This window comes from Azolla caroliniana, unplaced genomic scaffold, assembly GCF_043228905.1.
Source record: "Azolla caroliniana isolate FFs.n. ecotype wild unplaced genomic scaffold, voAzoCaro1.0.p SCAF_8, whole genome shotgun sequence".
NCBI classification, from domain to species: Eukaryota; Viridiplantae; Streptophyta; class Polypodiopsida; order Salviniales; family Salviniaceae; genus Azolla; species Azolla caroliniana.
The window spans coordinates 15,693,963-15,708,781 of NW_028230443.1; the positions used below are offsets into that span (position 1 = coordinate 15,693,963).

The 14,819-nt window shown below is 37.4% G+C and overlaps 1 protein-coding gene across 2 annotated transcripts in view; it reads right to left on the bottom strand.

The window, feature by feature from the left end:
• The window catches only part of LOC147861075 (calcium-transporting ATPase 9, plasma membrane-type-like), a 28,959-nt gene extending 14,531 nt beyond the window's left edge, over positions 1-14,428 (bottom strand). The window contains exons 1-13 of one of the 2 annotated variants that reach the window (XM_087323439.1): positions 14,287-14,428; positions 13,729-13,812; positions 13,554-13,638; positions 13,140-13,402; positions 10,604-10,693; positions 9,736-9,805; positions 9,570-9,640; positions 8,193-8,276; positions 8,021-8,098; positions 4,265-4,336; positions 3,450-3,616; positions 2,881-2,956; positions 46-101 (exon numbers count right to left, since the gene is read on the bottom strand). In XM_087323439.1, coding sequence (XP_087179565.1) covers positions 46-101; positions 2,881-2,956; positions 3,450-3,616; positions 4,265-4,336; positions 8,021-8,098; positions 8,193-8,276; positions 9,570-9,640; positions 9,736-9,805; positions 10,604-10,693; positions 13,140-13,402; positions 13,554-13,638; positions 13,729-13,752 — 1,136 coding nt within the window. In that variant the 5' untranslated portion in view covers positions 13,753-13,812; positions 14,287-14,428. Of the gene's footprint in view, positions 1-45; positions 102-2,880; positions 2,957-3,449; positions 3,617-4,264; positions 4,337-8,020; positions 8,113-8,192; positions 8,277-9,569; positions 9,641-9,735; positions 9,806-10,603; positions 10,694-13,139; positions 13,403-13,553; positions 13,639-13,728; positions 13,813-14,286 lie in introns of those variants that run through there. The other variant, XM_087323441.1, reaches the window with a different exon arrangement.
• Between the last annotated feature and the right edge of the window lie 391 nt (positions 14,429-14,819).

The window sequence follows — 14,819 nt, forward strand, 5'->3', positions numbered from 1 at the left end:
TCTATTATCCAAATAGTAAATATTTTACAGAGAGAAGAAGCTTACGTTAATGTTACTGCCAAAGGTAAACCCTCGGGCACTGCAACAACTATTATTGTCACCTGTGCAGGAATGAAGTATGTTTATAATAAGACGCACTTAGAAAATATGAGACAAAAGAAAACGTGATATTACAGTAAACATTAAGTGTAACACAAAGTAAAGATATATTAACATCTCCTATGAGGCCGAAACGTCCCATTAGATTAAATGAGAAATTACATCGTAAAGTAAAACCAAAATAAACATTACTAAAATAGTAAAAACTGCCTAAGGTACCAAATATTCTCATTCGCTGAGTACTTGGCATTCTGAGCTTAGATGGATTGAAATATTGACTTTGAAATATATCCAATATGGGCCTTATCCAAGATGGAGAAATCTCCAACACGTGGGTAGCATCGTCAATGTTGGGTGATAATGGTTTCTATTGATCAAAAACATGGGGGACAGGACTAGTCCAGATGGATGTGATCTACATGCACAACACATTGCTAGGTCTTAACTATTGTAACCCCTTCTGAATGTTGTGGCTAAGACCCTACTACGGTGACCCTTGATCAACATATAGCATGAGTGGAAAAAGTTGTAATGGTTCTATGTTCATGAGCTTTTGTGATTGCATTGTTCTCCTCCAATAATGCTCTTCTTCCAAAACAGGAACTAGAGTAAATGGGGGTGCAATATTAACCAAACCCCATCTGTTTCCCCATTGCATCCCTTATACCTCATCACTGAATTCCTCCGAATGGAGCTATTTCACCGCGTTACCTAAACACCTATGCAAATAGTGGATATTTCCTATAAGCCTACAAACATCTAGCTGACCTTGAGTTATACTCCGACCAAAGTTAGCATCGAGATAACATATGGGACATGGAACAATGTTTACATAAGCTTTATATGCATGATGGGATAACGCCCATGACATGGAAACACCATACAATACATGTGTGTTTATTGAAGATGCTAGCAGAAAAACAATGTCTAATGGCAAAGCAGCGGATGCAACTTTAATGACAAGTGGGCTCTTGAAACTGCAAAGACGAACTCACCAATGGATCGCAGCTATGATGGATCATTCTATAAAACAAGGTTTTCCAGAATATTGAATCATAAATTGAATTAAACCAATCCATAAATTGGTAACAAACTATCATGGTTAGCTTAGCATGGCCAGATAATATAGCACTATCACGGAACAAAGGATATGCTCATAGGCTACAAATCATCACAAACGAGCACTTAGCCAAGCTGGCTTTAGACTAAATCATTCCACTTTTGATCATTTGGTTACACTTCAGTAATTATGTAAGAAAGAACTTCCAAGGGAAAACATAGCGTTGTTGTTTTGTGGACTTCAAGGTGGCCGTTGACACCATATGAAGGAATGACTTTGGAAAAGCATACTAGATATCGGAATGAAATCAATATATAGAGCAGATCTAGCACGATCGTATGAGCAAGCTAGATGCCAATTGAAAATGGATAATGGTTTTTTGGAGTACTTATTGAGCACATGGGGGTCAAGCAAGGGTGTCCACTCTCTCCCACACTCTGCAGTCTATGTATTTATAAACTGGAATACTAAAATACTAAATAAGGCTGCAAAAGAATAAGGGATTAGATGACACAGGTGATTATATTTATACCCTATATGCTGAAGATGTTGTCTTATTCTCATAAACTGTGGGTGCAATGCAACACTTACTAGGTCTATTGAAAACATTCTGCCAAATCAGCAGGCTAACTGTTGACATGGACAAAAGTAAAAATTGGCAATATAACCAAGAAATTAACCCACCCTTACATACAAGGGAGAACAATACAAGTGGTGCAACACTCCTAATATCTTGGGATTAATGTCCCATTGAAAAATAGGTGGATTGCAAGCTGTGAGTCTATACTTCAAGTGGGTTGGAATAGTTAATATATGCTTGAGAATCAATGGATAAGTGATACTTAAGGATGAGAAGTGAGATTGATGTTATTCAATGTTATAATGGTACAAGTGTTGCTTTATGGAATGGAAATGTGGTGTAGCACTATTTAACTTAGTGCAATGGAATGGTTAAAAGCTAGGGAGTTGAAGATCTATTGGTGATGCCATGAAATACGTGATCATCAGGGATAGATTACAAGAGGCACTACAGATGCAGTGACAAGATGATAAAATGGCAAACTTGGAATATTACATTGCAATGCTAACCCTCAATATTGGCCCCCATCACAACATATCCAACTGCATCATACTACTCCCATGAGCATTGGCCCTTAGAGAGCCCGTACACTTTTTCGAACCTGCTAACACAAATTAGGTATTGAGGTATCACCATGGCATTATCACTGGAGTATGATGATTGGCAAGGTATGCAATGAAAACGTAGTGAAGGATGAACATCGCTTCTTGCATGCTCAGCATATAATGTAATTTGCAAGAAGTATGATGACTTATTAGGCAGGCATGATATTTGAAAGTTCATACAAAAAACTCCAAGAAGGATGAGCACATATGTGCATGCATTAATTTCACCTAAAAAGTTTTTACTACAGAATTTATTTGGTCAGTACCATAGGCAAAATTGACCTCCTCCTGGACAATAAAAAAGATCTAACCTAATCTTATTTTCGATTGCCTTTTCAGCCACTAAAGATATTTTATCAATTATTATTTGCAGGCAATTGTGCTATATTGAAAGGTACTAGTAATTACTGTAAAAGATTCCCAGTGATTCCCTGTGCCTGTTTTCAAATGCTTAACTTGTAAAATAAAAGACTAATGAAGCATTTAAAAGACTAATTCTTACGCTGTATTTAACATTACTAAGTCCAGGATCTTACTGAAATTGCAAAGAAGTTCACAATTTTCCTTCCTTCTTGAGCAGTAAAGTGCTTTAGATCAGATTCAACCAGTAAGCTATCAGAAAGTCAAAATTCAAGCTTACTATACTGGTCACTTATGCTACATTTCATTTTTTATATAAGGTTTTATGAGTACATTTATTGATAGCAGGCATTTATCACATCTTAATAAAGGGTTATATTTTTTATGGAATGAAACCAAATAAGAATATAAAATTCGAATGTTAGATTCTACATATCAATTTTAATTATTAATTCTGTTTCTACTATACAAAGACACAGCACAGTAGATATTACAAAAGAATTCCAGCAGAAAACAGCATGATTATATCAGGCATGACAAGACTTTGCAATTGACAAAATACAGGTAAACACATGTATCTGAAGGTTCTCCATTATGCCCATGATAATACGATGAATTGCAGATATTTAATGTTTGAGTATTAGATAATTAAAAACAAACATGCAGAAAAAATCTTGACATGCACTGGAACATTATATTTATGTTTATAAAATGATAATAATCAACACACATTTCAGATATTTACCGTATCAGGAGAACCAGAAATACGGATACAGCAACAGTCATGCCAATTTTTCCTATATTCTCAGAAAGCTGATTTAGCCGCACTTGCAGGGGGGTCTCCTCCTCATTATCAACTGCTAGTGTGGCCATCACCTTACCCCATTCAGTTTGCATTCCAACAGCAGTAATCTATATATTTAACAGCAAGGAGATTCATTAATTAGCTCAACTGGAGCCCATCAATAAAAGATATGACGTCATCGAGAGGTTTAATGTAAAAATTGAAGCATAATGGATTTTTTAACAAGATTCTCATCTCTTGTCCCCTTTATCTCACTTGGTATGTGTTAATATATGAATTAACTAGTTACTTAGATGCACAAATCTAAAACTTGGTATCAGTTTTGTTTTTATAGATATGCATCCTAATTTTATCTATAAAATGTACATGAGTTGTGTGACAGCATGTCTGTCAAAATTCATTTCTTTTCAGGCAATGTAACTTTGAGCCACCAATGACCTAAGGAGAGAAAGTGGAATAATATTTCTATAGCTTCTTGGATGATCACATCCCTTCTCAAAATATCTTATGCGCAATAATCACAATAGATTACTGCTCCATTAGGAGCCTCATGTTTTCCCTTATGTTCATCATAGAGTGACACAATCTGACATTAACACGTTAGGAAACACCACAGTCTGATAGTGGTAACTGGTCCAGTCAACCTGTCAGGAATTGTTTTGATTCCTTTAAGACTACACAATCAAACTTCTCAAATTCAAATTAAAGATTAAAGTTCTATATGTAAAACAATTAAACAAAGAAATTTGAGCTACCAACTCAGTCCCAGTGCCATCCATAACTTTACATCCTGATATAAGAAATGGATGGGTCGCATCTTTAATTGCCTGCACACAAGAACAATTAAATTAAAATTATTTTTATCAATATTTGTATTATAAATTATACATCAAACTTTCAGAACTATATATAGTGGCATCTTACATTTGGTTAAACTCTTCCTACAAAAATGTGTATTTTACGTTTAGAATACATTTCAGAATACTCAAGAGATGGAGATCCCGTTAGATAATCGATTGTGCTTGCACCTCCTTTTGGGTTCCAACATTTCAAAGCATCCGATCCAGGTCATTGTGACAATCCATTATATATCACAAATCCATGCACACTTCCCAAGGCTAGAAAGTGTTTGCCATATTCCATTATAGCACTCACATCTTGAGCTTGTCACTTTAGACCAACCTCTTCTGATATAACTTCCCCACAAACAGCCTCGCTGGTGTGAAATATAGTTGTTTGTTCATCCTTAGTTTGTGCATTGAAGTCTCCTAGTAGTATTATGTCCCCCATAGTAGCAAATCTTATGATATCATCATATAACAGTAGATATGGTGATTCACTGAGAGGTGCAAACCTTGAGTAGGTAGGCGAGAAGTAGCAAATTGCAATATATAGCTCCCCAAGATCACCTCTTTTGATTCGTATCCACATGTAACGTGCATCTACATCCTTATTCACAACATGCACTCTATCATGGAGCTCCTTTTTGTATAACACAACCACTCCTCCCGGACCTCTAGTGCTTCCCGGTGCCCGAGGTTGGGGACGACATATTCATTGTCATCTATTCCTTGTACATCCAGGAGTTTGCTAGCCATGCATTGGTTGGTCTCTGTATACATAGCAATATCTATGTTTTGGAAGGTATCCTCAAAATATCTGACATCTGTCCGTAGAGAGTTGTTGCAATTCTATACAGCCATGCATAGGGTCTCATAGGCCATATATTGTCATGCGGTTCTCTTCTTTGTAATAATGACCTTACCATCTCTATATACAGCCCATTTTCCTTCATTTCTTGCATTAAGCACTCATGGCATGTTTTCTTTGCGATGTGCCACTTGAGTGGAGTGAGATCGTCATTTACGTATATTTTCTCACCCTTTAGTGACCTTGTGCCCTTATAGATAGGAAAGCTTTTTCTTGTCAATATCCATGAAGAGGATAATAAAGGCTTTAGCTCTAGATTCATCTCTTCCCACCCTCCACACTGAAGCAAACGAAATATCTAATTCATCAATCTTTGTTCCGAGAATCTTGGCATCTTCCATACAATGCACGAGCTTTCCTCTTGGCGTCTTCTTCTACAGTAGTGTTCATCATTTCCATCCTATCCATTGATGTTCCTTTTTGCTTTTTCATTACCTCTATCCAAGGAGCATTTTCTTTAAAAAAAAATTGGGCATAGTGAGCTTGAGCTTTGGCATCTTTGGCCATGTCTACCCATGTTTGCATTTCCTTAGTGACATCAGCTTCAATTGTAGAGATGCATTTTCCCACTACTTGTCTTTTTTCTAAATCAACTTTTATAGCTACTAACTCAAACCTTATTTGAGGATATTTCATCCTTACGGTATTGCGTCATGTCATCCTTGAGCTCTAAGTTTGATTTCTTGACATGGCTGGTTATGTCTTTCCACGTCTATTCTAATAACTCAATCTTGAGAGAGGAATACAACTTTGTTTTCTGTTTCTCTATCTCCTTTTTCATTTCTTCTTTTAATGCTCTTTCTATATCCTTTCTGATAAGATTGATCTATTGTGTACTCGAATGGCATAATAGATCATGTTTCCCCTCTTTGACATCAAATGGAACGTCGAATGGAGCCTACATTTGGGGTGCCTTGCGCGCCCTTCTAAAACACTATTCAGGGTGTTTCCAGCCCGTCCTTTTTGACTATGGTATCTTCTTGGGGTCTTCCATGGATTTGAACCCTCTTCGTGGGTGTTGAGATTCATACCTTCATTTTCTGCCCATTCAAACTCCATGGTGTTTTAGGACAGCAGGTACAGGGTATGAAATGCACAGGGCAAAGGGAACAATACAGATTCCAGGAATTCCTACTTGGCAGAAAACACAGAAGGTCAAACTTGGCAGAAAATGCAGAGGATCAGACATTGCAGAAAACGCAGAGGATCAGACATTGCAAAAAATGCAGACAAACATGGCCATTGTTCAACGTTGAGGATCACATATTGCACAGAACGTAGAGAGACATGGCCATTGAAAGCTAGAGCAACAAAGAAAGAAAGAAAGATATATTAACATCTTTTAAGAGGCCAAAATGGCCTATAAGAACAAACAAGAGATTACATCTTAAGTGTTGTCTCGTCTTTGAGAACAACAAAACAAAAAAATAAGTAAATAATACTCCGTAAATATAAAAGTATATAAGATAAAAAGAGATGAGGAAATCTGGTTTTCGGCACATGTGAGATTCTCAAGTTAGATATATTGTAGCTTTGGCTTCGAACGATCTCTAGCATAGGTCGATCCAGAATGGAAATGTCTCCGAAGCGAGGGAAGCACCTACAATAGCGGGAGATAATGGCTTTTATCTGTCGATGACAAGGGTGTCGAGGTCGTGGTCCATGGGAAAAGAGGAATGCATAACAATTCAAATGAAGAGAAAAGAGGCGAACCATATTATACCTATTATACACGTATTATACATATTTAACATATTTTAGCTGTAAAATGCATATTCTAAGTATTTATAAAAAAGGAAGAATACTTTTAGAATACTTGGCATACATATTCTACGCATATTGTATGCTAAGTATTCTATAACAATGGACTGCATTATCGGTTGTACACCCAGTGTATGTTGTAATCAGAGAACTGCTCCCCAAGAGATATATCCAATGTGCAAGCCAGCATGCCAAAGCTGTAGACTAGCATCAGACAATGCATCATGCACATGCAAACAGAACCAAAGGCAATGAACCATTGACTTCGTCAAAAGACACTGAACATGCATGCACCACCATATTTTTGGTGCAGGCATGAAATATAGGGTTCTATCCATGAGATGGCACTGAAATTCTAGCTATCATAACAAAGAATATAGTAGCAATGATAACCAACGAACTTGACAACTAGGAGACTTCAATCAGAAGTGAATGTAGCCAATTGCTTCACACGAAGTGGAAAAGCAGCCTAATGCTCAGTTTCTACAATGGATAGCTCAACCATGGGTTGTGGATTACAGGTCCACAGTATGGGACCATAATAGAAGCTGAAGATGGCACCTGGGTGACCAATCGGTGTCTAAAATCTTGAACAAACCAAAATTACACCATCCTAGAGACTGTGTCCGGTCCCATGCTGATAGAAAATGCAACAAAATGTAACTTTAGAAGGTTTAAAACAGAAAAGGCTAGGCATGATGATAGGAAAACAAATCTCATGGAAAGAATAGATCAGACAAACAAGAAAACATGTGATTATGATAATTCTCCTGCTGTTCTAGAAATTATCAAATTGTTTGGAAGTGAACTCTCGCCACTGTCACAGAGAAACCACATTTGGACTATTCATAGTGTTAATTGTAACTTTCCAATACCAAAAAGTATTAAACACATACACATAGTGTAAACGATGAGTGGACACAATTAGCATTATAAAGCATTATCAAAGTAAACTGCTCTTATATATCAATATCAATATATATAAATATGCAAGTGTGTATATATGTATGTATGTGTCTGAGAGAAGAAAACAAACTTACTGGTTCACTCTCTCCCGTCATGCTAGATTCATCCACAACTAATGAGTTGCCTACCAGCAACAGACCGTCACCGGGAATCTAGATTCAAATTTCTTAATAAGATACATTATTCAAATGCATATATAATGTAAGAAAAATCTCCACAACAGAATGAAAAAGAAAAATCATTTACTTGGTCCCCAACCGCAAGATGAACAATATCACCGACAACAAGCTCGAATATGATTATCTTCATTCTTTTTCCTCCTCTTGTAACCTGGAAATTTAATAGTGAATACTCCAGCCTCCCAATGAAATTAAATAAGTAGAATCAGACATTAGTACAAGAATTTTTATCAGAATAATTTGTCTATACAACTTTATCTTACCAAGGGCTGTACAAGTATGGCATTGACCACAACATTCTAAAGGAGTTACAATAGATCCGCAAGTAGCAATTCATGATGCACGTAGTCCACATCCATCTGAACCCATCCCCCTGCCACCCTTGTTAGTGACAAATCCAGGAAATTACCACCTGATTCTGAAGGTGCTTCTTCTATCCAGAGACACCAAGCATATGGTAATCCACTTTCAAGAGAAACGGTACACAAATGGGAGTGGACTTGTAGGCAACAAACACCACAGAGCAAAAAAGGTAGCCCTAAGAAGACATGGTAAAGGTAGCTATTGGCAGATTGTGAACAAAACAGCTTTTATTTACTGTTTGGATTTAGAGAGTTATGTCTTAAAAGGCTTGGCCAACCTAGACAAGAGTTTATTTCTTACATGTGGAAAAATCATAGATGTAATCAGAGGTTTTATGATTCATTCATCAACTTCTTCCGAAAAACTTCATAAAACAATGATGTAAACCATTTGCATAGAATGTCACATTGAAATGAGTATATTTAACATAATCCAAACCACTATTGAATATTTATAACATTGCATTAAGATATTACACAAATATCTTAAGAATTCTAATATGAACATGCTACCTTCAACAATGTATCTAAAATTACTGACCATCTCATTCAAACATGTTAAGAATCAAGCTCAACTTGTGAGAACGTGTGCTTATGGAGAATAGTACGATGTGTGAAAAAGTGCATGAGCACACTTTAATGTAATCCGTGTGATAGGTACAAGAAGAACTAGATTGTAATATGTAGTTGGTTGTCAGGTGTAAATGTGGTCAAAGAATATTAGATACTCTTATGACAGAATCGTACTCGAGTGAATGTCTATGAGTAGACTCCACCAACAACATTTAATGTGGCAATCCCTTGAGGACTTATATATAAAACCCACTTGGCCCACTGTGTTTGTTGATGTAGTTTTCTTTTAACTGTATAAGCTTTGTCATCCCCCTACTGTGTATTTTATTATTTCTGGTTATTTCCTCTGATTCCTTCTCTTGCTTACACACCCACTCTCACACAGGCACTATGTTTCTGCATACCCCAACTCTATGAGAGTTAGATTCTTTACAAACATTATTATGCAGAAAATGGTAAAGCATTTCTTTATATTAACAGAAAATGAGATTTAGAAAAGTATTTCTCACATTGACCATAATTTTCTGGTTCTCTGCAGTCAAGGCACGAAACTGCAACGACTGCCTGTAGTTACTTGTGGCTGCATATGGAAGAAACAAAAGGCTATTTGACTTTAAGAATCAAATAATACAGCTATTTCATAAATTCCAGAAAACAAAAACATAGGTTACTTACAAGACACAAGTAATACAAGTATAATTGCAAATGACACACCACCTCCATCATACCAGCCTTCTTTTGGATCCTGTTATAGAGGGTTTGTGTAAACTGATTCAGCGAGATGATGCAAAAAAGAGAAAGATCTTATTCTTTTTATTAGTTCTTTCAAATAAGGAGCTATGATTACATGTAAACCTTATTGGAATATAGCCATATCTGCAAAGACAACATGATTACATACAATAACTAGTTCCATAACATATAACCTTGAAAATAGCAAGGATTTTCCATCTAATTCTTGGTCTTGGATATTACATCCTCTATCAAGTGTAGGAAAATATCCTCAAAGTTCTTCGATATATAATGGTTAGTACGATAAGTTTAGTTGCATTTATTTTGGTTTGCTGCTCTCATAGATGAGAAAACATTGTCAGAGATAGTAATCTCTTGTTTGGACTCATTGGCCTTTTGATCTCTTAAAAGACGTTAATATAGCTTTCTTTTTTTCTTTCCAGTTGTGAATTTCTGATGTATATTCAAAATCAATTGGACTAAATGCTGCTCTTTCAAGACTCGTGCCTATAGCAACAGTTCTTGACAGGAATATCCATTTACAGAATTTATTTTGTTATACAAACATCAGTTTAACTTTAAAATATCTAAATACCCATTTCATTTTCAAGGAATGCCCTAAACATTCTATTATATCTTTCAGGACGTTGGTTTTTCAAAATCTCTCAAGAAACGCCTTGGATTCATAAATAAGAAGCTCATAGAATTCACTTACTAACATTTCAGGTTTTCAGTTTCAGATATTTCAAAGTGTGTGCAGAAAAGAAAAAGGAAGAAGAAAAGAAGAGGAGAAACATATTTTTCTCATCACCTCAGTAGTCAACCCAACAACCAATGATACTGCTGCACAGGCTGCCAATATCAAGAGAGTGGGATCTTGAAGAGCTTCAACTACATATCTCTGCAGAGATTTGGAAAATCCAAGGATTAAGTAAGTTTCGTACTGCATGTACAAATAGAAAATGCACCAAAAGAAAGATAAATTAACAAAATTATGAGACTGAATGAGAGATTACATCTTAAAATGCTGTTTCATCTCTGAGACCAAACCAAAATAAATCAATAAAACTAAATAGAAGGTACCAAAGGTTAGAGTCAGCGTGGTACATCACGTTTTCAGAGCAGGTGACAGTCAACGCGACAGGACACATTTTCAGAGCAGGAAACCGTCAGCGCAAAGGTCATGTTTTCAGCACGTGTGACAGTCAGCGCAACAGGACACGTTTTCAGCTCAAGCGACAGTCAACATGGTAGGTCACATTTTCTGAACAGGTGGCGGTTAGCCAAGTTCACTATAAGAATTAGACGAGCAGTGTGCTGCAGGTCATCACGTATTGCCCACGCAGGTTCTCTGCAAGCAAGTCCCTTACACATTGACAAGAGTTTGAGAGGTTTGGACCTGCACTTGCTTAAATTTTGGGTCCTTTTCCTTTGGCTATAAATTATGGCTGGCAAAGCCAATCAAGGTCAAAGGAGTAAAGCCTACAAATATGGATCAGGATGACTAGGAGGAGTTGAACATGCAAGGCTTGCATGTTCAACTATTGAGTGATCAGTCTCTAATGCCTTGCTGTTTAACATCGAAGGTTAGGACTCTGCCGTTGCAATCTAGACTAGACTCCAAGAATTGTATACCTAAAAAAGTGCAACTAGCAAAGTTTATTGGCTAAAAACGTTTATGGATTTGTGCATGACAAAAGGCACATGTACCCATGTCAACACACTTGAGTGAGTTTAATTCTATTGTTAGCCAGTTGGTTTCCTTGAAATTCGTCACAGATGATAAGTTTAAGACTACACTTTATACTTGCACTTTACAAAAGAGCTGGGATATCTTTTGGACTGCCATGAGCTAGTCAAATGGTTGTTTTTCTATGCTGATGTAGAGAGTTCCCTACTCATGGAAGAGATAAATCGGCAAAACAATGCATCCAATAAATTCACAAGTGCTTTGCATAGTGGGGGCAGGTCACAACATAGGCAAATGTGATAGCCAAGGCCGTCATGAATCACATGTTTAAGATGTTGAAGGCCATCATTGTGGCAAGAAGGGTCACTTTAAACGTGACTGCTACAAATGGAAGAAAGAGAAAAGGAAAGGCAAGAAGACAGATGAAAGAGAGCCAACCTAAGAAGAGCTGAATGTAGTCACTCATGACATGACATTCTCATCGTCTATTCATACTATAATGCACATGCTTTACTTGCAGATACGAATGGTGACATGCGCACTTGGATTCTCAATTCAGGTGCTCCTTTTCAAGTCACCCCTCCATCGTAAGTGGTTTTCTGAATACACGGGGGATCAAGATGGTGTCATCCATCTTGAGACAACTATACATGTGACATTGCGGGTATTAGCACTGTGAATTTGCAGTTTCAGTATGATTCTGTCTTCACACTTCAGCATGTACATCATATACCTCAGCTCAAGAAGAACTTTAGCACAAGGCAGCTAGATGATGATAGATTTCACCACCTTTGGTGATGGGAAATGGAAGATCTGTAATTGATGTAGAGTTATTGCCAGGGGTTGTAAAAATGGTACTTTGTATCCCCTCCATGTATCTACTGTGTGTGACCATGTTGTTGGTAATTGGATACATGAGTCAAACTGGAATGGAAGTGCTTTCTCAATTAGGTTATTTGCTTTGTCTTTGTTATGCTGAATTTGCGCATTGTGATCATTGTGTTTATGGAAACCTACATATAGCCCTATTAAAGATGTATGCAAGAAGCGAGACCATGATGTCATGGGCATATATGAAGTGCTAACCAATCAATTCATTCTGAACTTGAGCATTTCCAAATTGTATCCAATCAATGGCATTTCTCACCTTCTGTGGAGTAAAAAAAAGTGGATTCACGTGGGTGGTGCGAACCATGCGGGGCTGCTGAAGAATTACATAGGGAACCTTTGCACATTCATGCCAAGCCTGAGGAGAGGTCAGTTGTGTGCTGGGTTTCTTCTCATTAAAAGAAATCCATCCCAAATCCATGCTCTTTTACTTTCTTGTTCTAGGAACACTACTTTTGACCTGTAAGCTGTATCTTACATGAAATGTCTAATAAATTTGATAATGGTGATGGTTGCCTAAGGTAGGGCAGGGCCATGCTCATGTTCAATTGTGTCAATTAGTTGTTAGCGGTTTGTTATAAAGATGGGACGCATCAAGTTTCAGTGCCTGAAATTTGGAAAAATGTTGGAGGAACCTGGTTTGGGGCAGATAAGATTTCCTATATCCAGGACTAGAATTTAGGAATGCATTAAAATAATGCCTAAAATCCATGTTATCGACTTAATCAAGAGAAATATAATAAAGGATTTAAGATGGCACAAGACATACCCAAAAAGGCTTGAGTTTGCTAACTGGATATGTATTTTCACCAAATTGTTGAGCTCTAGCAATCAAGTCCTCTAAAGTGGCATCTATTCCTTTTTTTGGATCAACCTTCAGAGTCTTTGCAATACCTTCAACCCCTCCAAATTTTGTAAGATTTTCCGCATTATTATCAAATTTTCCTATGTCTTCAATAGTTATGCCAAACGTCCTTCCAGGTCGTACATTAGCTTCAAATCCAGACCCCATTGTATTTGAGGGTGCCGTGCCTAGTAAAAGAAAATGCAATCCAGTCAGTATGAATTGATGTGTTATTTGAAATTATGAACAAGAAAAACCAATCCTTTCACAGCCCAGATAAGAATCATTGAGTTCTAATTCACAAGAATTTGCTTGTAGATTCCAAATATCAAGCATTACCATGAACCGAAACATCAACAGGCTGATTTCCAACCCTTGTCTTGTTCCCCTGACTTGATGTTTCCGCTCTACTTCTTAGTGAATCCTGCAGCACAATAGTTCCAAAGCATGATAAGCCATTTCATATTGAATATTACGAATATATGCACATATGAACAGTACGATAAAACAATACCGCAGAGTCATGATCAAATAGCATCTTGCAAATCCTTTATAATATGGCTTCTTCCAAATTTACTGAATCATTATGTAAATAGTTCTGGCAAGGTAACAATATTTGTCAGAACTACAGTAGGTGTAGAACCAACAGAATGGAATTTGGTGCAATGATTATCATATAGAAATCATGTTGAACATCGCCCCATGAAATCACCATCATTGACTAAAGAAATCATGTTTCTCGGCATGCTGCTCATAACATTAAAGTGAGATAATACCAATAATAAGCACACAGGACATCTCCTGAATATCCAAAAATCTCTTTAAATCGAGTATGCAGCTCAAAAAATCAATGAATAAAGCGAGATTTATGGTCACAAATCAAAGGAGCATGATTTGCATGCAAATACCTCTTCCCAAATCCACAAATCTTCATAAAATTTAGGCGTCAAGAGGGACGGGGTTGGGGGGAGCAATAATGCATGAACCTTGTTTTCTTCTCATAGTATACAAAAATAATTTCTCGAATACCTGAACCTGAAAGCACGGAGAGGGGGAGGGATAAGGCACTCACCTGTGTGCATTAGGGTTTCCGATAAGATGTTCGCAAAACTCAGGTATTGCAAAACATCCTGTGCTAACCCTAGGAAAAGGTAATCCTTCAAAGGCGGGTGGGGGAGGGGGGGGTTGAAGGTATGCAGAAACCCTAGAATCGATCTCTGCACACGAGCGTTTCTCTGGCTAGAAAACCCTGCCTTCACGTGAAACCGTGGGATTCATTTTCTCTATCAACTGCCCACCCGTTTGAGAGGATCCTGCGGAGTGTTCACACCTGTCCGCCCATCCCATCCCATCCCATCCCATCAATCATCGCGTTGTTTATCACTCCCAGTGAGTGCCCTTCCACTGCCATCGATTCGATTTAAAGCTCTGTTATTGACGGCACCATGAAATGGCGGTATCAAGAGTAGCACTTCGATCACGTCCGAAGTAGAGTACATTCTGCGGGCCCCTTGGTGTCCATACCAGTGTGTGAAATGGCCTCTATCGCGACTCACTTTTGCAAGAGAAGTATATAACATTCACTTCTGTGACTCTTCTTGAACT